This window comes from Hippocampus guttulatus, chromosome 2 (assembly GCF_054856545.1).
Source record: "Hippocampus guttulatus isolate MCC_2025c chromosome 2, RoL_Hgut_1.0, whole genome shotgun sequence".
Classification (NCBI taxonomy): Eukaryota; Metazoa; Chordata; class Actinopteri; order Syngnathiformes; family Syngnathidae; genus Hippocampus; species Hippocampus guttulatus.
The window spans coordinates 16,692,501-16,713,928 of NC_141262.1; the positions used below are offsets into that span (position 1 = coordinate 16,692,501).

At 40.5% G+C, this 21,428-nt stretch overlaps 1 protein-coding gene across 4 annotated transcripts in view; it reads right to left on the minus strand.

The window, feature by feature from the left end:
* Positions 1-21,428, minus strand: part of LOC147208684 (connector enhancer of kinase suppressor of ras 2) — a 58,714-nt gene that overhangs the window by 29,735 nt on the left and 7,551 nt on the right. For all 4 annotated transcript variants that reach the window (XM_086099279.1, XM_086099282.1, XM_086099289.1 and 1 more), the window contains exons 2-5: positions 10,941-11,104; positions 5,731-5,933; positions 4,881-4,968; positions 2,454-2,495 (exon numbers count right to left, since the gene is read on the minus strand). In XM_086099279.1, coding sequence (XP_085955405.1) covers positions 2,454-2,495; positions 4,881-4,968; positions 5,731-5,933; positions 10,941-11,104 — 497 coding nt within the window. The remainder of the gene's footprint in view (positions 1-2,453; positions 2,496-4,880; positions 4,969-5,730; positions 5,934-10,940; positions 11,105-21,428) is intronic.

Here is a 21,428-nt window from a genome sequence, read left to right on the forward strand (position 1 = left end):
GGAGAAATTCACTTATGTGGTTGGCTGGCGTGAGATTTAAGGGAAGTCAAACAGAAAGCCAGACACCGCTTGGTGCCAAAAGGATTAGGCTCTGTTTCTGCCCTCCTCCCTCACTCTCTTAACCCCTTTCCTCCTTGCATCAAACTTACACAGCCACCACTATTATCAGTGCATGCATGACTATTTACTTCAACATTCTAAAAAAACGGATTGGGAGAGGTGAAGGAGAGGAACAGAAAGGGCAATAGGTAAGCACTGAGAGTCCAATGCAGAAATCAAGGGGAAGAGGGAAAAAAATGCCACACAACTAGGCCAGCGTTATGTAATAGTGCTCATCCTTATGCATGAACACACATAAAAACACATACACTCATACACACTTCACGCTCCATCAGGTGCACAGACTCGTGCACGACCCTCTCCCTCACTCACACAAACACGTATACACACACACACACACACACACACACACACACACACACACACACACACACACACACACACACACACACACTCACACACAATAACCCTGTCCATCTGATCGTTGCAGGCTGTAGTCTAGTGAAAAGTAGCATGGAGTTTTTGCATTATTGAGCAGAAGCTGACAAACGTACAAGTCCCACAACACTAGGGATGACCAGAGCATAAGACTGAACCACATGCAAGAAGCTACTGTCGCATACTGTATTTCGGTCTGCTTTTGCCACCAATTGTAGATCATGCAGTTTCCACTGAAAATTGAAAATCACTCAATGATTGACCAGTTTGGAAACCGTCCAGTGTTTTTGTAAAAAATATTGTCAAATAAAAAAAATCTGTCATGACGTGCTAAATCTGTCATGACCTATGATAGGTTGGGATTCAAGTTACATGAAATATACAGACACAGCTTCAGAGCAGTCAAACATCCAGCATATGCCAGTGGAGTGTTCAGTGTTACTGAGTATGCAAGCTTGAGCCAGGAGTGGACCGTCACTACCCACAGGCCCAAGTGAGCAAAAGGAGCAGTAGGTAAAGATGGGCAAGATGAAGACAATGAAGTCCACACACACACACACACACACACACACACACACACACACACACACACACACACACACACACACACACACGGGCACGCGAGCATGCACGCACACACATGAGTGTGAGACTAAAGGCAACATGTGACTCGGTTATGCGTGGGAGGTTTATGTGTGAAACTGGGAGCCAGCATGAAAGAAGAAAGAGGAGGAGGTGTTGCTTGCTTGATCCCTTTTACTAGAAATGAAAAAGTGGAGGTGAAGTGCTAGCATGACACAAACTTGTGAGGAAACAAACACACGGGCCACCAGTACATGGGCTAAAAAGTGAGAATGTGCAGTTCAATCTCCAGGTACCCTATGTATGAACTAGTTTTGGAGTGGATCAAGGACAATCAATCTAACATTTATGTAAAAACTTGGCTGCTTCACAAAATGAGAAAAATAAATCAAACAAAACTCACGTGATCTTTATCTTAATCTTTTCTGTTCAGTTTTTATCTTTTTCAATTTGTCACTCTTCAATATGTCATCTATGCCGCATGCTTCAACATCGATCTGTCTGTTTATTATTTATGGAATGATACAACAGTGTATTCATTCAATATTGACAATATAATTCAACAATAAAAAATAAATAAAATCTACGGCTATAGTCAAAATTAGGTCAGACATGTTTCTGTGATCTCCCCTTGATAGCTTTTTATTTGGTTTCCTCCACCTGACCTTGAATCGTATCAGAAACGGTCAGCCCACATCAGACACTTGCTGCTCACTCTGTTTAATACACAAACAACAAAACTCCCCAAGCTCTCACAGATTTTAAAGTACACATACACGCCTCCAGACATATACTCATCAACCACAACATTAAGCACAGGAAATCTCGCTTAAAATCTAATATATGAAGAATGCAAAAATGTTTTGTATGATTAGACCATTATTCATTCAGCAATATAATTATTATTACAATAGGTCACTGATAGCGTAGTGGCACATTATACTGCACTACATCACCCTCTCAGTGACCATAGGTGTGAATTTGAGCGCAAACCGTTGACTGTCTCTATGAGTGGCCTGTGATTAACTACCGACCAGATCACTGTCATCTGCCTTTTGCGCACAGTCATCTGACATAGGCTCTCGCTTCTCTGCAACCGTGAAAAGAAAATAGCTGGATTTGTTTTTGTGGTTGTACTCCTTTCTAAAGTTATGACTACCAGTACCTTCTTTAAACTACCGGTACATGAAAGATGAGCACGTGTTCTCAAGAGTATGCGAGTCCTATATAAATATTGGTGTGGTTGCAGCATTAACGAGTTAATCGTGCTATGTGTGAGCATGAATGAATGCAAACATGGTAAACTTCTTTGTTTCAAGGGCTCAAACTTCGAATTAGCATCAGACTTCCATATAGATGGAGAAGCAACTTACCACATGAAGAATCTTATTCTCTGTCTCATACACAGTGCAGTCCTGTGAGAAGAGAAAAACAAACAAACATGGATTTCAACTTTTGCTCTGAGGCTACCCTTCTGTGGAAAAAGAAAAATGGTGTAAAAGTCTTGAAGGAAAATTTGGGAGAAAATAGAGGGCCAATTGGAGGGAAGATACTATTTCACTACATTTTCCTTTGTACGTAACGCGTCCCAATTATGTATATTACTCAGTAATAGGCAGAGAGCAGTCTACCTAGCTTTTCGAAAACTATCAGCACAACTTGCGTGAACCTGACAGATTGTTATTTAACGATTGCTGATTGTTAATCTATTTCTGGGAAAGCAGCCAACTCAGCCTACCAGATACACACGGTAGCAGTGAATACATCTGCTTGATCCATTAGTACAGGCTGTTTTACCCCATTGTGTGTCTTGCTGCACCCTGGCAGCCATGCGTCCATTTGGACCATTGTGCACCAGTGGGGTTTCCTATGCTGTGCTTCTACTCTGGCCCTTGCAAGACTGGATGGATGCTATCTGCAAGGCTCCAGGACTGACTGTGGGCACTGACGCTAAACTGGATCTTAAAGTAAGCACAGTACATGGAAGAGGTCCAATAGAGCAGTTCCAGTCAATAAGTGATTGCTCCAGTAGCAATCATTCACGGAAAACGGGCAAGTGTAAATGTAGGTAATCTACATGAAGGCACTATGGGGAGTAGAGGGAGGACAGGAAATGAAAGAATGAGAAACGAGATGTTCTTTCTCCATTGAGGCATTTAAGTGAAGTTGGGGATTGTGGTTGACAGCGAGTCAATGAACATGCTGGGAGCAGCTGTGATAGAGCACTCTTGTCCCATCAGCTGCAAACAGCCCTTGGCACTGGGCAGATGTTCCACTCATAGTCAAATCTACAATAATGGGATCTACTTCAGACCTGAGCTAGACCAACGGATGTGGAGTTCCGTGTGGACATTTATGGGTGCAGTTGAAACAAACTAAATGGAACCTCCAAAGTCGAGTGAGCTAAAAACATTTTTTGCTTTATACTGTAAGTCACAAAATTTTTTTAGATCTCATCGGCACATCTCAGCAGAATTTATCTGGTAGTCCATCAAGAGTTTTTACTTCAGTTTGTTTTCTTTGTTCTTTCGAGCAATGATTCCTCGCCTTTACTGAGCCAAAGCATATATTTTAAGTTCTGAAAATCTCACAGCCCACCAACAATCAAAAGTGTCAGGGAAAACAATACATACAACTTTAGATTGCGATTTCACAACAGCTGCAGCTGTAACTAAGCACTTTACAGTACATTTAACATAAGATAACACAACAGAGCACATAACATAGAACATACTCCTCGTTGTTAGGTGTATTGGCAACAAAACAGGAGCCATCTTATTTTTATAACTTTATGACAGTTAATCCTGATTTGACAAAATGTTTGCGCATTCAAAAATGGATGCCAACTTGACCGGCCGTGGAGTTGTGGAAGCTGATCTACGAACTTGGTGCACTCATGATTACATCTGCCAAACACTTTGTTGCACAGTTTGTGAAGAGTATCTGCACAAGCAATGTGCTTTATCAGATCTGAGACAGATAACAGATTTTGCAACTTTAAATAGATCTCTAAGGCAGATGCAAACGAGAGGTAGCACACGAAACAATGTTAGCATAGCTACAGGTGAAATGAAAGACATTAAGTCAAACCTTTGATCATTTAGAAGCACAAAAAGTGCATGAGTGAATAGTCTACGTCACCATAAATTTTGTTTATGGCGCTTTCCAAACTGTTGACGCTATAGCGCCTCTCATTTCCCCTGCACTGACACCGTCTTGTATGCTGGTTTGCACCTTTCTTGAAAGACGCAAAATATTCCGATGCAATTCTTCTCAGGTTGGATGAATTACACTGTGCATGTCAAATTAATCTATTGGCATAGACACTTTCCATAAGGTGTAAAATGGACTGCATGACAATTTTTGCATGATTGGCAAATGCAATATGTGTCCACCTGTGGTGGATCAGCTTCCACATCCATTTGTGTGAGCAATCAGTTTTGCACCCGCTTTTGCACACACAGACGTTGAGTACAGGGATTCTCTAACTTATTACATTGGGCATCACCTCAAAAATAGTTAGCTCTTCAAGTTTCACCACGAAGACTATGATTAAAATACTGTAGCATAGTCGGCCAAAGTTTTAATTTAAAAAAAAACATGGAATGGTCTGGAATATTATGCACAATGCAATATAAACATTAACACTGTGCTTCAATTTAAAATGTTACTAGATTGCATTTAAGTAGGAGCTGTTTTGTGTGTGTGTGTGTGTGTGTGTGTGTGTGTGTGTGTGTGTGTGTGTGTGTGTGTGTGTGTGTGTGTGTGTAGGGGAGAGGGCGATGGGGGGGGGGGTGCACCTGCTGTACGATGGTAGTTAATTCTAAGCAGAGCTGCACAATATTGTTCTTCAGTAATGAATACTCTGTCACACTGGCAAATGGAGACCTGAAATGAAGGACGAAAACAGTGAATGCAGTCCAGCCAGTAAGAAATTCTCAATTCTCAGTAGCAAACAAGTACAAACAACAAAGAATCGCAACGCTCAGTGTTTCTTCTCTTTTTGCGCTCCCTCAACTTCATAAGGCCTGAAGTCCTCAGCATTTTTAGACAAATATGTATTTTCCTTCTCATATGGTTTTTTTTCAGAATTGAAACATTTTCTTTTGGACTTTGAGCTGGCACAGGCACAGGGACCCACCCTCAAAAATTGGCAATGCTAGCACGTACATAAGAATATTGACTGTGTCGTACTGAGATGTGTTTGTGATAGACTACACAGCTAATTTATCAACGGGGTGGCTGAGATAACTTTTCCCAATCTAAATTAGGAACGCCACAAATGATTATTTTGATAATCGATTAGTCACAGATTATTTTTGCAATGAATTCACAAATCCAATATGTCAATTGCAGCTGATTACACCAGTGAGCAAACATTCGAACCCAGGACCTTTTGACTGTGATTTAGTCATGCCAAACACTGTGGCACTGTGTTGCCCAGCTCTTTCTGATGTTGCTAAATAAATTCTGATTCATCTTGTCTATTCATCTCGAGATCGTGCAGACGTACCTTATGTGTGTACGTAACAAACTGTACATTTATGTGAGTTATTTACAGTAGTCAATCTTCATTGCTTCATTATTGGGCGCAAAAGATTACATGAAATAAAATCACCGTCCAAATTCAATTGTGTTTGTAGTTCATACCTGTCGAGCCAGGCTAGTAGGTTTTTTGCCGCACCAATTAAATCCACCACTGAAGTGAGGAAATCATTGGGTAGCCTCCGGGAAGCTCTTCCATCATAGTGTCCTCCCCGCCGCCTACCCAGGATGAAGTTCTGAAGGTTCTTGGCTGAAGCATTCAGCTTGTGTGACAGAGTCCGGAGATTTTCTGTCTCTAGGCCGTAGTTCTGGAAGAAAAACAAGATTCATTATTGTGAGCTGCCAGGTAGAGACAAAAAGGCAGATACAATGTCAGAATGTAAAAAAAAAACTGTCCTGTGAACTTTCACAATTAAAATCTACATGTTCCAAGTAAAAATGAGATTCAGCCACAGCTGTACCAATAAAGTATATACAGTATTCTTCATATATTGATTTACAATAATGTTTAACTGTATGTAAAATGAAATGTAATGTACTTGTGGATGACACAACGCAGCATGGAGAGTCTCTGGTGCAGAAATGTACGAGTACAGTGAATGAAGGAAACCAACAGCCTATGAAGTATCCGCCCTCCTTTAATTCTTACCCAGTTCCTCCTCTATTTGTATTTTTCTAACAAATGGCAGCCAGGCTAATCCACTTCTATCTTGACATTCAGGCTTTGTTATTGGTGTGCAACGGACCCTGTCCTCTCCTTTTAGGGTTAAGCAAGGGCGAATTTGCTTCTTACCTTGACGATCACACTTTGTTGCTTGTGGTTCAATTAAAAAAAAAAACATTTAAAAAGTAAACTACCGGTACATAAAATCCTGTAATTCTGAGGCCAACACTAATACACTGTGCTGCCCTATAACTACAATAATCCAACATACCCAGAAATCAATACCTCTCACCCAGTGCCAATATAAAGTGAATGTGTACTTTGTTTATGCAACAATTCTACCTTATATTCCATCTTTTGTGAAAAAAATCTCTTCTCTGGACTAACGGGTTATACAGCCCATTTCTACTCAACCCTGTGACCCCTTCAAAGAAACACTCAGACCCACCAAGCTGCAAATGTCTTGCTGGGAAGAGGCTGATTCCTGCTGACACGACAATTGCACATGCACACTTGCACAGATCTAGACTCTATTTCCTTTCTGCCTCTAGAGCAATTTAGTATAGTCACTACCACCGTGACTACAAAGGAGAGAGTTGCACAGTGGCAGCCAGAGGAGTGAGGGACCAAATTAGAGAAGCAAAGAGGCAAAAAAGAAGATGAACAGAGAGCAACTGGCAATGCCGAAACTGGGTCATGCATATGTTACAGTATGTTCTTTATGATCTAATGTACAGAAAGGAATGGGGATGAACATGTGAACTAGAAACGTGTTTGCGCGTGTTACAATTAGGCTTCCCTATGATTCAGTATGGCATTTGTGTCTGCCTCTTGGGGACAGAGTGCACAAATGAAGAGGACAAATAATCATCCCATCACGGCTTATTGTGTGATGCTTTGTGTGTTTGTGAGTTTTCATCTGTGTGTGTACAAAGAGAAAAATAATTTGAGCTTGCATATGTGCCTGTGAGTGTCAATCAATATAATACAAGGACGATGCCATTAGAGTAGCCCCCCCCCCCCCCACTGCCGTCATGTCGATCCGGTTACCATGGCAGCGGAATGGGGAAAAGCCTCTTCTATGCTGAAATTCCAACCATTGCCAGACCCACGTAATTACAATCAAACAACATTTATGATATGAAAATCATAACATTAACCATTCACAACCTCACAGATCGCAAGTTATACATCTGGAAGACCACTTGTCCCTCATTGGGCTCAAATGTGAGCTGGATCCTGATGGGGGTACAATCTGGTCTGATCACCCATCACAAGCAGACTATAGGCAGACAAACAACCATTCACATGCACATTCATAGCTTCAGGAAATTGTTTTAATATGTAAGGGAGGAAGCTGGAGTATGTGGACAAAACCCACAGAGAGAATTTACAAACTCCACACAAGAAAGGCCTTCGTTGTGATTCCAAACCAAGATTCCAATGAAATGCATACAAATATGTGCCACAGATTCATCTGAAAGAGGAAACTTCAGAAATTCATTCTTTTCTATGAACAAAGCCCAGCTTAGAGGACTGCTTAACCACAGTTGATCAAAAGAAGTGCCTTCAATTTAACCCCCGGCCCCCCAAAAAACTACAGTGAAAAATAATATGGACTGACAAACAGAATGGAAGTGTTGCTGAAAGCCAAGAAGTGAAGGACACCAGAAAGACAATGACCGGGACCAACTTGGAGGCTACCATAACCAAGTGCATTCTGACAAAGTAAATGTAAATTCATGACATGCTCATACATTTACAATAAATAAGTCCTCCGTTGAATACGATCCAAAACAGTCACCATCCATTCCTAAGAGTCACTTTTAAAAGTGACTGTGCTGTCTCATTTCATTGTTGGCCAATTGCCGGCTGCAAATTTCGAAAATAGCTTGTCTATTTAGACCATTATTTTCAATCTTTCTCAAAATGACATTGAAGAAATCTGTTTGAAGGACTGGAGTGCGGAACGTTTCAGTCCTTAGAGCAATTTTGTCTACTCAAACAGAATAGTGAGCCAATAATAATCAAACACACCCTTTATGAAATGGCTGAAACAAGTTGATTCCTTGATAGATGGGCGAACGTAAAAAGCATCACACAAGCAGCTTATGTGGTGCCAGAAGGACAAGCGAACAAAATATGTTGTAGCTAAACTAACTCCTAAGCCTTGTCGATTGATTTGTCTTCTTCATTTTTTTTTTACATCAGAGTGAATAAGGGAGAATGAATTCAAATCACAAAGATAGGGGTTGTCATTAGGTTTGTAACGATCCTGGCGACGCGCTCTCTGCCTATACGTTCTGTCTCTAGCCGTCCCAGGTAATCTGTGGAGCATCTCGCCTTTGGCACTTCACGTGTGACATCCTACAGCCAGGCCTTTTCACAATATTTGTTCCCCCCAAAAATGATGAAAGATTCAGAGGAAGAAATTGCATTCGACAGCAGTGACAGCGAACGAAGCGCTCCAAGATGGCGCCTAGAAAATCATGTGACCACTTACAGCCAGTCAGCATCTGTAGCAGCAAGAAGTTTATCATGCTCGGTTTATATACGCCGCTGAGTTGCTCTCGCACTGAGTCTTACTATGCCGCATACTGCGTGAGGAGGCCTAATATTTGAAATTACATGCAGGACAAACATAGGACCTTAATAATATTAACATTTTATGTGATATTTGATTTTTGGTAAAAAAAAATATATATATATATGCAGAAAATTAGCTTTTGCTCTTCAGCAGTTTTGCACCATGCTTGGTTGGTAATTTTCATGGGAGAGAGCCTTTTGCACCGGAAAAAAAACCCCAACATGGAGTTTTTTTGTTGCTTGCTTCAAACCCCTCCATCATTTAAGATCCTCATCAGGTATAGAGATTTGCTAACAAAGCATGAAGTAACAGGGTGATTGTTTATAGTGAGACTTTTACTGTTATGATGACGAATTGTGTACAGTACGTCCTGTCCTCGTCCATACTATGACTGTCACTGGGTGCCATTTATTCCTATGTTCTAAAATTGGAAAGGTAAGAGAAGTTGATTAACAGTCACAAGCATGCACACACTGCACACACACACACACACACACACACACACACACACACACACACACACACGTGTTTGCAAACATGCACGCACACACAGACACACACGCACACACACATGCGTGCACACACTCAAACAACTTTGGCTAATCCATCAGTGTGTGCCCGAGAGATAAGGTGCATCATGCATATTTTTTTTTCCACATGCTCTCTCTATTTCATTTCCCCTCTCACACCTCCGGTCCGCTCTTCATTTTCTCTCTTGGAGGGTCGCACCTAATTCCCCCTAATTCTCTAATCCGGAGCAGGGGCACTACACAGGCTGGCTGTCAAGACATACAATGCCGGCCTAAAATGGTTTAACCATTTTATAGCCAGTACAATTTTTTTTTAAAAACAGGTTGAAGAAAATACACACATGCCGTATGTGGTTGTTTGGATGAAAAAAAATCGGATACTGTTGAAATGCCAGGTTTTTGTCATGGTAAAAACTAGACCAAAGTAAATCATTTCAAAACTTTTCTCATCATGTGGCATATAACTTGTACAGCTCAATACAAAATAATACATATTTTCAAGAGGAGGAGTGGAAAAAAGGCAGGTGGGATAATGTGATTGAAACAAGGCTTTTCCTGACATTTGTTTGGCTTTTTAGCAGATGTAAGATTTTATGTGAACACAGACTGGTATGCATTTGGAACTGTTGTGTTTGCACCCAAATTACCTTTCAGAATTTTGGCAAAAAAGTTCACCCTAATGCCTTTGAAATTATTTACCATTCTCCTTGAGTGACTTTTTTGAAAACAAAAGATCCTTCTTGTTAAGGTTGGCCCTACAGCCAGAGACTGGACCACTACGGAGATAAAAGGGTTTGAGAACAGTGGCACAGACTTTATTCCAACAAGTTAGTACAAGCCAACAAAACACTAACCCAAAACAACGTAATTATAGTACGTCATTGCGAGAAATAAAACAAGTGATACTACTCACTAACAAAGTGATGGACAGAGTAGACCAAAGAGCTATTTACAAAAGTGAAACAGAACATCACAGAAGTACTTATGTGTAACAAAAACCTTATCGGCCATCTGGTACACCGATGAGAGGTAAAATGTAAACATAAGATGACAGCAGAACTTAAGCACGCACACATCCAATTATAGTGGAACAACGTTGCGACAGGAATGGCAAGCAGCATCCAAACAATACTCTGGCACCTTCCTTCATTTAGAGCCGAACTTAAATACGATCCACTGCTGACTTGAGACAATCTGATTGATTGCGAGTGCTGCAACTTTGTGACTCCGCCTACCACTTAACCAGGTTAGACTGCGGACGGAGAGAACACATTACAAACAGGCACAAACCCATGATATGATACCACTGTTGCTACGGACGTTTTATGCTAGCTGACCATGGCTTGTGCTGTTTGACACAAAGCCTAATAGAATAGTTGAATTTAATTTGGGGTTAATCAGGAGCCGTAAAATTGAGGGTGGTGACTCCATTTATACGGAAGCAGCATAGAAGCATGCAAGTACGTTCCGGTGTGGAACCAGTACAATGGAAAAGCGGCTCGAGAGAAGGTTAAAGGTGAAGAGGGTGACTGACCAGGGCACAGAGGAGATCAACTGCTTCAAGGATGAGCTCCTGGTGTCCTATCCTCGTAACTCCCAACTCCTCCAGCTCCTGATGGGTGATGTGCAGAAGCTGCTCTCCGCCCATTTGCTCCCGCTCGAAACTCTTCACATACTGCTGGAGACAGTCATCCAGACCTGAGAGAAAATAGGAGGAGATTCAGGTCATCATACATCAAAATGTAATCACATTTGGCAAACTACTATGATATTTGGGGTGACGAAAAAAAACCTGAAATAAAAAAAGACTCATTGAGAATGCCTTCTGTGTTTCTTTTATTAAAAGACACAACATTTGCAAATAAGCAATGTAATTAATATACTTAATTTTTGTCAATTTTGCTAGTTGTTGCTGGAACCACATGCAGGGAATACAAGTTACTTTTATACGTATGATTTATGTGCATGTTTCTTCTGTACTTTTGCAATACTGGCACATTCCCCAATTAAAATTGTGTCAAACATAGAGTATACTCAAGAGATGCAAGTAACATATTGGCTTTTAACCTGACATGCAGTGTGTAGAAGTGGCAGTCTGGGATACTATTGATCAGTTAAGCGCTTCAGGCTTTGGATAAACAAAGTCAGCAAAAAGCACACATCTCCACAGACCTAATGAACAAGCCTCTTTGAAAATTACAACACGTCAGAAAAAAAGGGATGAGAGCGCCCATCAGAGGATTACAAAGTCTGCCTGTGAATGTTGGTTTCAAACATATCACACATACAAAGCAATTACAATTGGTGTTGATAAAGCTGAGTGAAGCCGTGAGGAAAACGCTGATGCCCGAAGGAAGTGAGGACAACAGAGAGACAGTGTGGTAGCACAATAACATAGTCAACACACACACACACACACACGAATAGCACTCATATGTCAAGGGATACAGAAGCCAAAATATCAGTCCAGTGTTATTCTGAGAGACACATGATCTTGTTACATACAGCCTAGCACAGCAAATTGAAATCTGACACATTTCAATGTACTGTTACTCCCCAAGTGAAAAAAAAAAGCAATTTTGACTTCATTATTTTTTCATTTTGATTGCCTCAGATGTGCCAATCTGGTATTATCTCATATAAGACCATGAAAATACATTTTGTACATGAAAGCTACATTTGAGAAATAACTGTATGGCGGCACTACAAATAGTTCTTTAAATATGCAGAAACAGCATTTTACTGAACTCAGCTGAGAGTACGTGCTGCATAACAAATGTCAATAACGTTTTTAATAACGCCTGGCAATGTGATGACATTGCTCATTCTTCTCGCCAATATAACATGCATGTTATTACAGAAATTCATCTTTTCAAGCTTCAAACTGATTATATTGTTGGTGGCAGGGCACCATCTATTTGTCCATCCATTTTCTAATCCGCTTATCTTCACAAGGGTCGCGGGCGTGCTCGGATAGGTCCCAGCTGTCTTTGGGCAGCAGATGGGGTACACCCTGAATTGGTTGCCTGCCAATCTAAGGACACACATACAGTAGATGAAAAACCATTCGCACTCACACTCCCACCTCGGGGCAATTTAGAGTGTTCCATTAACCTGCCGTGCATATTTTTGGAATTGTGGGAGGAAACCGGAGTACCCAGAGAAAACCCACGTAGGCACGGGGCGAATATGCAAACCCCACACAGGAAGGCCGGAGCTGGAATCGAACCCTGGAACTCTGCACTGTGGGGCCGGCTTGCTAACCAGTCGCCCACCGTGCCGCCCACGACGGGGCACCATCATTTGAAAAAGAAAAGAAAAGGGAAAAAAAAAAAGAAAAAAGGCAACAGCACATACTGTTAGGTTACATTTTGGCGGACTGAAAAACAAAGTGACTACTAGCTTGTGAACATTAGCGCCACCATGGTAGCAGTTGGATTCTAACTTGGTATCATTCGGTTTGTTTGTTTTCCTCAAAAGACCAACACTTCCCAAACATTTTTCCGTGAGCTCATTCCAATAAATACTTGGGGAAAATGTGGTTTAAGGGAAAGTTGGAATAAATAGAAATGACACTCATACATCCTATATCTTGTTCAAAATAAAATGTACATTCATCCATTAAATTAAAGTTGTCTTCCCTTTAAATTGTTTACTATGGTAAAGAAAGACAAAGTCCAAAGTATTCCAATAATAGCGAGTTCAGTATTAACAGAGATATCCTCAAGTTAAGAACATGAGCAGATTTCTTCATGCAGCCAGCAGCAATAGGAGCAGATACAGCCATGATGAAATGATCGAGGCAGAGAAGACCCTGCAGCAAGTAACAAGGAATTTGAATTCATGACTTCAAACATTACCAAATGAGAGAGAGACACATTTGCTCTTCTCGTTTGGACCTTCGCTTCCGAGGAAAGGAGGCATTTAGGAAGTGTGGCTTTGTTATACAGTGTGCCATATTCTGAAGTTGGTTTGAGGAAAACACATCTAGTTTTTTGGAAAACACCCCCCCCCCCCCACCCCTTCAATGTGTTGTTACGATTGAAGTTGCTCGTCACCACCCCGTGGTATTTGAAAACATTTGTTTTCCATACATCTGGAGCAAAACGATAAATGTAATTATAATCACCAAATTAAATCATTATGATCAATATAAATCAACATATACCAACATGAATATACAGTCGAACCTCGCTACAAATATACTGTGAGGGACATAACAAATCTGCATGTTATAAAGGTAGTTTGTTGAAACCATTTCCAATAAAATGGCCGTCAACTACGATGTATAATACAGTATGAACACTTATAAATGTAAAAGCATGAACATGATAGTGCATTCATGTCCATTTCAAATATGTCTAGACAGTATGAAGAAGACATTCAGTCAGTAAATGAAAAGTGCCTTCTCCAGTTCAGGATGTGCCATGCCCCGAAGCCGTTTCCGATCATCTTTCAATCTGTTGGCCACGAACTGCGCCAAAATTTTGTTGCCATTACGGATGATTGTTGAAATCGTTGACTTTTCCAGTTGGTAGTCTTGGCTAAGCTTCTTCTGGGAAATTCCCTTTCGAAAGTGAGAGACAATTTCAGTCTTCACAGAGAGATTTGCTTCTGTTTACCAGACATCTTTTCAGACCATGTGCTCAAGGTTGCGCCATGGAAAATGAATGACGTGAAATTGTGACTTTGAAATGTGAACGTTATAAAGGTGAAAACTTTGTAAACGGGGTACGTTGAAAAAATGTTCAACTGTAATCACTGTAGTACAGTGGCGCCTTGAGATACAAGTGACCTGAGTTTTTTTAAGTATGAGCTGTTGATTGGACGATTGTTTTGCTTTGACTTGTGAGTGCAAACTTTAGATATGAGCGCTGCATGGTGGCATGTGACTCAACTCACTTCACAACAAGCACCGGTTTGGCAAATCAGTGGTAATACATATTCTTCAAAAAGAGGCTTCACACTGTTTATTGTCACTCTCAGCAAAAGGTTACTGTAAAAAACTAAACATAAAACAACGATAATTATACATTGTGTATTTAAATAAATTGAACAGCCTCCACTAGCTTAATTCTAACAATGGGAACAACCATAGGCATACAGGGTAACAATTAGCATCTATGTAGCGTTTTTTACCATTTAAGGAACGAGTATCTGACCATAAACAGGGCAGAACACATTTAGACAGATAATACCGTGGTTACTAAAGCAAATCGGTCCTTTTACAAACACGTGGATATATAAAAAAAATACACAGGTGCAGAACATACAGGGTATTGGCTCGACACTGCGTGTCATCGTGTGTACAGTATATACGTATAAATGGGTGACACAGTTGCCAGCCAGTAAGTTCAATCAATACATCTTCCCCTTAGGGAGAAACAGCTGATGTTCAGACATTTACAGGATTTTTAGATTCCTTTTATTCATCAACAAGCAGTTTACCGCATTTTTAACTGCAGGACAAATAATTTGTGACCCCTATCTAAGAGTTGGTCATGCAGTCTAATACAAGTCAAACAAATATGAGCCCCGGCGAAGCTAAAATAAACAAAAAAGTGTCATACTGTGTAGTCGAGTGCTGCCTTTCCCTGGAAGCTGTTTGCTGGAAATCAAAAAATAATGAAATAATGGAAATAAAATGGACTGCAGACTAACAGCATCCACATCAATCCTGCAATCAGGAGGATAGAAATGTGTCTCATTTGATCATCTAAATTCAAAGAGTAGTTGGTGTGGATTTTTTAAAGCTTATTTTTCAGGTTTGAATCCCAACATAGAATTTTTTTTATCTAAAAATTATGGGGGGAAAAAACACCTCAACAACCACTTCATTGTCTCTATTATTATTATTCCATGTAGCTTTTTCATCTATATTCCATGCAAGTCCTTTCAATCTTATCGCGGTTTTAGGCAAAAGATGAGGGTTGCCAAGCAACCAACAGCAGTATAAGCCTCGAAGTAGAAGTTACGGATCATTTGCCGGCCCTCAGGACTCTGCACTGACGCAAGGCAAAGGGCCGCACACTGACATAAAAACAAATACACGATGTTCTGTACTGTACTTGTATTTGAAAAACATTGTTGAAGGCCATAGTAAAATCTGATTTTACTGCTTAATATGAGCTGAGATGAAAAAGCTACTCAGCAGTGACTTTCCCGCTTGCCCGTTAACATGAACTGAAATTACACAGTGAAATCTGTTTTTAGCTTTTCCGTCGAGACCTTACTTGTGTCAGAGTGGAATTCGTGCATAGCGCACTGACAGGCAGTGCCAAGTTCTGTCTTATTGCCTTGCCTCCTATCTTTGAGTTTCCTGCCGGAAAAAAAAAGGGCAAGTAAAAAGAAAAGACTCCAAACTCACTAAAATATTCCTACTGTGAAATATTCATCACGTCATTACAGAATATTCTTAAGAAGGTGCATTTTAGCTCTCCCATATGTCAGCTTTCGTGTGCGCCTCAGCCTCCGATCTCAAACGCAGCTTGCTGAATGTGGAGCCAGACTGAACTGATGGCACTTCTACTGGAAATATTCATCTTGACACAAACTGACATGCCAGGACTACAGAAGTACTGAAGTACTTTCAAATGTATCTGAAAGTACGTTTGAACATATTTGCAAGTACAGTACGTTCAAACATACAGTATTTGCAAGTATTTGCCAGTCCAAAATGTTGACTCCACATTGGCAGTCCCACACTTGCGTACAGGAGTGAATATTGCTATTCAATACAATCGCTGATCAAGAGAGAGTGGAATTCCAGCTACTGTTTGAGACAAGGACGAAGTCCGAAAGTCATAGCAATGAACAAATAGTGCAAAACATTTTTTTTTAAAAAAACATTCAATGTACAAAAACTCGAATGTACATCATGGAACATCACGCCAGATCTCAGTAGGGAGCAGAGAAGCTTTACTTTTAGGGTGCTTTCACGTCTGTAAATTGCTTTTCCTGCACTGAACTCTTTGTTGGTTTAGTAAATGTAGTTCATTTCCCTCTGATGTGATTCCACACAACAAATGAACAAACACATCAGGTGACAGTGTTCTCTTCTCCTATTATTTGTGAGCAAAAGGTAAATAAACACAGAATGGTCTACTAGGCTACGGTACATCAACAAATAGAGCACACTGAGGGAAATTTTGCAAGCAGATGTTTCTCCTCACGATTAAAAATGTATGTTTGAACATCATACTATGCCGATGAATGTTAAAAGGAGGCCATGTTCTGCCTGCTACTGGTTCAGTTGTTCTGTTTTTGTTTCAGATTGCAGCAATTAAGAAATATATAACATGGAGCCATATATACCAATATAAAATACCTTCAATAAGATGTTTAATCGAAAAAAAAAGTCAATATCGGAAAATAAAAGTTCGGGGGAAACCCCAACTGCAGCATTCTGTGTGCTGCAGGCATGTGTGGCATACAAATGTTGAACGAAAAGTGTGGCTTAGCTTTTTTTCAAATAAATGACCGGTCACCTCAGTGCAACTCTAGCACGAATATAATTACAAGATTTTTGTGTGCAAAATTAACACTTCCAGATGGATACGTGAAGCAGAAGTCAAGGGGTTCCCTGTCTTTGACGTGCTAGCTCCAGTCTCTTTTAGTAAGCTCCAATGCTTAGCATCACTATGAAATTACAAGTAAAACAATAACATGTCCAATGGCAATAATGAGCGCACTAACAAAATAAAGCAAAACTAAGACAGTTGGTCAACTATAATGCATGTACTCCAAGAAAATATTAGTTCGCTCCACTTATATTGTTTGAACAACGATCAACGGTTAATGTCTCAACGATGAGGTCAAGTGTCTTCCACAAATAAGGCTGCAATGTTTGAGCCAGGGGCATGGATCTAAACAACATTGCACTAATGAAAACATACAGAAAAACATTGTACATGCTTTGAAAATGTACTTTAATACGAGATATTATGAATTGTATTTTTCCTCTGGATAGTTGAGCTTTGTTGGAGTTTATCTTTGACCTATTTAATAATTCCTGTTACTTTGATTAGTGTGTGCAGACCTGATTGTTGGCATCTGATAACCAATAAATGTCGTATAAATATAAAATATTTCTTGTCATCTTTTAATTGAAGATGTATTTTTATTTATTAGTTCATAAGGGTGGCACGGGGGACGACTGGTTCGCACCTCCACAGTGCAGAGGTGCAAGGTTTGATTCCAGGCTCCGGCCCTCCTGTGCAGTTTGCATGTTCTCCCCGTGCCAGCGCGGATTTTCTCCAGGTCCTCCAGTTTCCTCCCACATTCCAACAACATGCATGGCAGATTAACTCAACCTCTAAATTGTCCCTAAGTGTAATTGTGAGCATGAATGGTTGTTTGTCTGTGTGTGCTCTGCGATCGGCGGGCAGCCAATTCAGGATGTATCCCGCCTGCTGCCCAAAAACAGCTGGGATGGGCTCCAGCATGCCCACGACCCTTGTGAGGATAAGCGGTTTCAGATAATGGATGGGTGGATGAATTGATGATGAGTGCTGCCATCTCCATCTGAACCTCCAGCTGGGTGAAGTCGAGTTTTATTGAACCTGACTGGTTCATTTCCCACTTAGAGGTTCAGTTGCTTTCTCATCGTGACTGAAACTGTCCAAGTCCCGCTCTCCTGCTTTGGTTGGTTTAAATCCCACCTGAATTTTATTCCTACGTTACATAACACCTGAACAAACAAACCACAAAGGGGGAGAAAATTCCCTTGTTTTATGCCCTCCCCCTGTTAAGATCAAAATTGACCCTACCTCATAAAAATGTTGCTCCTGTGACAACAGGTGCAAAAAGACGCGCGCGCGCACACACACACACACACACACACACACACACACACACAGGACCCTCTGTCTCAGGGTCCGGATAGAGCGAGTACTTTGATATGTTGCCCACTGCATCTCTCTATGCACAGCTCAGCCATAAACTGTGCTCTCCCCATTTCTCCTTCATAGTCTCATTTCCTCCCCCATCTGAAGGAAGCATTTTGTTCATTTTGCAGCATGCTTTCGTATTTCTAAATTTCCTGCTCTCCGCTCGCCCTTCGGAATCATTACACACAAAGTGTGTCAGAAATGCTGAATGCATATGTGTGTCGCTCTGTGCCGAGATACGTGATCCAGGCATGTGTAGCGGGCATGTGTGTGTGGTTCCTGCCTCCCCATCTTATGACAAGTGTTGTGACTTCAACACGATCAGGTCTGGTTTCCATGGTTACCGATGCCCCACTTAAAGCTCCTGCTCCCGCGTTTCTGTGCATATGCGTGTGTGTGTGTGATACTCCTTCCTAATTATTCTGCCCATCAAAAGTCACGATTGGTATGATAAGAGCTAATTAAATACATTGTATGCTTAGTTTGGTTTTGAATTTGAAAACACAGCTGGATTGCATAGGCCATCATTATGAATTAATGTGTTGATCACAACGCGGAGGCAACTTGTGAGTCTGTCTGCCTCACAGTGCAGAGGTCATAGGTTTGATACCAGACCCCGGCCTTCCTGTGTGAAATTTGCATTTTCTCCCCGTTCCTGCTTGGGTTTCCTCCCACTTTCCAAAAACATGCATGGTGGATTAATTGATGACTTTAAATTGCCCAAAGGTGTGACTGTGAGCTCGAATGGTTGTTTTTCTGTGCCCTACGATTGGCTGGCAATCAGTTCGGGTGCACCCTGCCTGCTGCCCGAAGGCAGCAAGGATAGTCTTCAGCACGCCCGTAACCCTGGTGAGGAGCAGCTAATCAGATAATGAATGGATAGGTGATTACAATGTTCATGACGTCTAAATTGTTGTTTGTTTGCATACTTCCTTGAATGGATGGACTCTAATGCATTTAAACATACACATTACTGCCCTTCTTGCAGATTGGCTGCCCACTCACTTATACTGTTTTTGAGCAAATTTAATTAGAGTTTAAAAAAAAGGCACAGCGGAAGAAGGTGGTTTTTTTTCATTGTCGTGGACTAAATGTATATTATTTAGTGTGTGTGTGTGTGTGTGTTTGTGAATAAAAAAACTGCAGTTTAGACATTAAAATACACTTGTACACCTACATATATGTATGGATATGTGGATTTGCTCAGTTGTCATGTCACGGTTTAAAACTTGATAATTCATAGGCGTTCTCCCACTTTTTAAACAGGTATGTTTTCCTTCAGTCACAGTGATGTGGACCGGGTATTATCTTCTGACTCGAATGTGTCTGACACAGTTTGATTTTGCAGAATATGAAGAAATATCCAAATGCCTTTAAAGGCTAAAAACCTTAGAATCAGTTCAGTTGTCACAGTTGCATATACAAACAAAGCCCCTTTCACACTAGCCAACCAAGCCATGGCTTTTTCCTGCCTCACTGTCCTGGGTGTAGAGTACCGATTTGGGGTGCAGAGTTGAAGTCCTCCCACAAATTTGTTGGCTTCCAGCATAGCATCGGAGGTGTAACAGAGACAGTCTGTGCCGAAGAAGAAGCAACCAATATAGGAAGTATAATAGCAGAGACTCACTGCCATGTGCCTTTGTTGTTGAAAGCAGTTGTCGATGTCTAAGACGAGGCACAAGAACTGGCACGAATATTGCCACACATCTGCACTCACCTCAAAGGTACTGAAACAGTGAAACTGATGATTGAGTAAAAGCACCTGTGGCTCAAGGCAAACTGTGGAGGAATTTATACTATCTGGACCTGGATTTCCATCTCTGTTTGGGTCATCATCTCGCTATATGATGAAAGCTCTCCCAATCCATTTGATTGTATCTTTCTTCTGCATTTCATTAACTGTTGTTGTCAGTAATTGCTTGTGGGTGTTGCGGTTTTGCTTACGTTAAGCACATTGACTTGCCTTGTGTATGAAAGGTACGAATTGAATAAAACTGCCTTGCCTTGCCTTTAAATTGGCCAGTAAACGGTAATCCTACGTACCTGTATATAAAGTATAAAACTACTCATATACTTTTTTAAATTGTTGTTTTGCGCACTTAGACTGAAAAACAATGTGTTGAGTTTATTCAATTTTATTTCATCAAGTGGTCACACAAAATAAGATCATCTGAATCCAGACACATTTTGTAGTCGACTTTATTTATTTATTTCGGTGTGCCTAATGCCTCTTTTTTTATCAAAAATTAATTTGAATAATTTTTAGAAACAATGAGCAGCTTCGATACATTGAGCATTTTTTTTTTTTGGAACACACCCTGCAACATTCGGTTTCTGTCAAACACAAATACACGCAGAGAGGAAACTCCTCCAGCGTGGGTGTTCAAAATAAATGTTGATGAGTCATCTTTCAATGAGCCTTGCCGGTGTTGAACTGCTTGAAGTCTTTCAGCAGCGCACAAAGTCTAGTCGTCTGTATACATAGATTAACCTTGCAGTATAAAAGATTCCTAAAAAGTGAACTGCTAAAAATGTGCCTCAGTAATGTCACAGGAATATGCATGTCGTCTGATATTGATTTAAATCAACTAAAGTAATGCAACGATCATATATGGGAAAATGACCTCTGAATGAAAGGTCAAATGGAGAACAAGAACCAACAATTTATTCATCCCTGGAGAACATTTATGGGTAAATCCCGACTGTGATTTCATCCATGAAGTCACCCAGTCAGCCTGAATATGAATATAATATTGGCACTTGCAATCAACTATTTGGTCAAATGTCCTTGATTATGCAATGTTGAAAAGGCTTAATCAATTCTTCCTAAGCAGAAGGATCAATCCAAATTAAACCATAATTTGACTTGACATTTATGCTGAACTGTCATTTATCATGTAGGAATCGTGAAATGTTGCTTCCCCTGTAAATATTTGAGAGTTCTGTTGCCAGAACACACTTCAGCCATTCTATATCTTGGGATTTTTAAATGGACAAGTTCAAATCCTCTTTCTCGCTTCCACTTAACAATGTTGCAAAATAATGGCGACTGAAAAGTCAAGCTTTAGATTATTGACCACAGAAGAGAAAAGGCAAATTTTAATCATCAAAAAGTGAAAAGAAACAACCGTGAT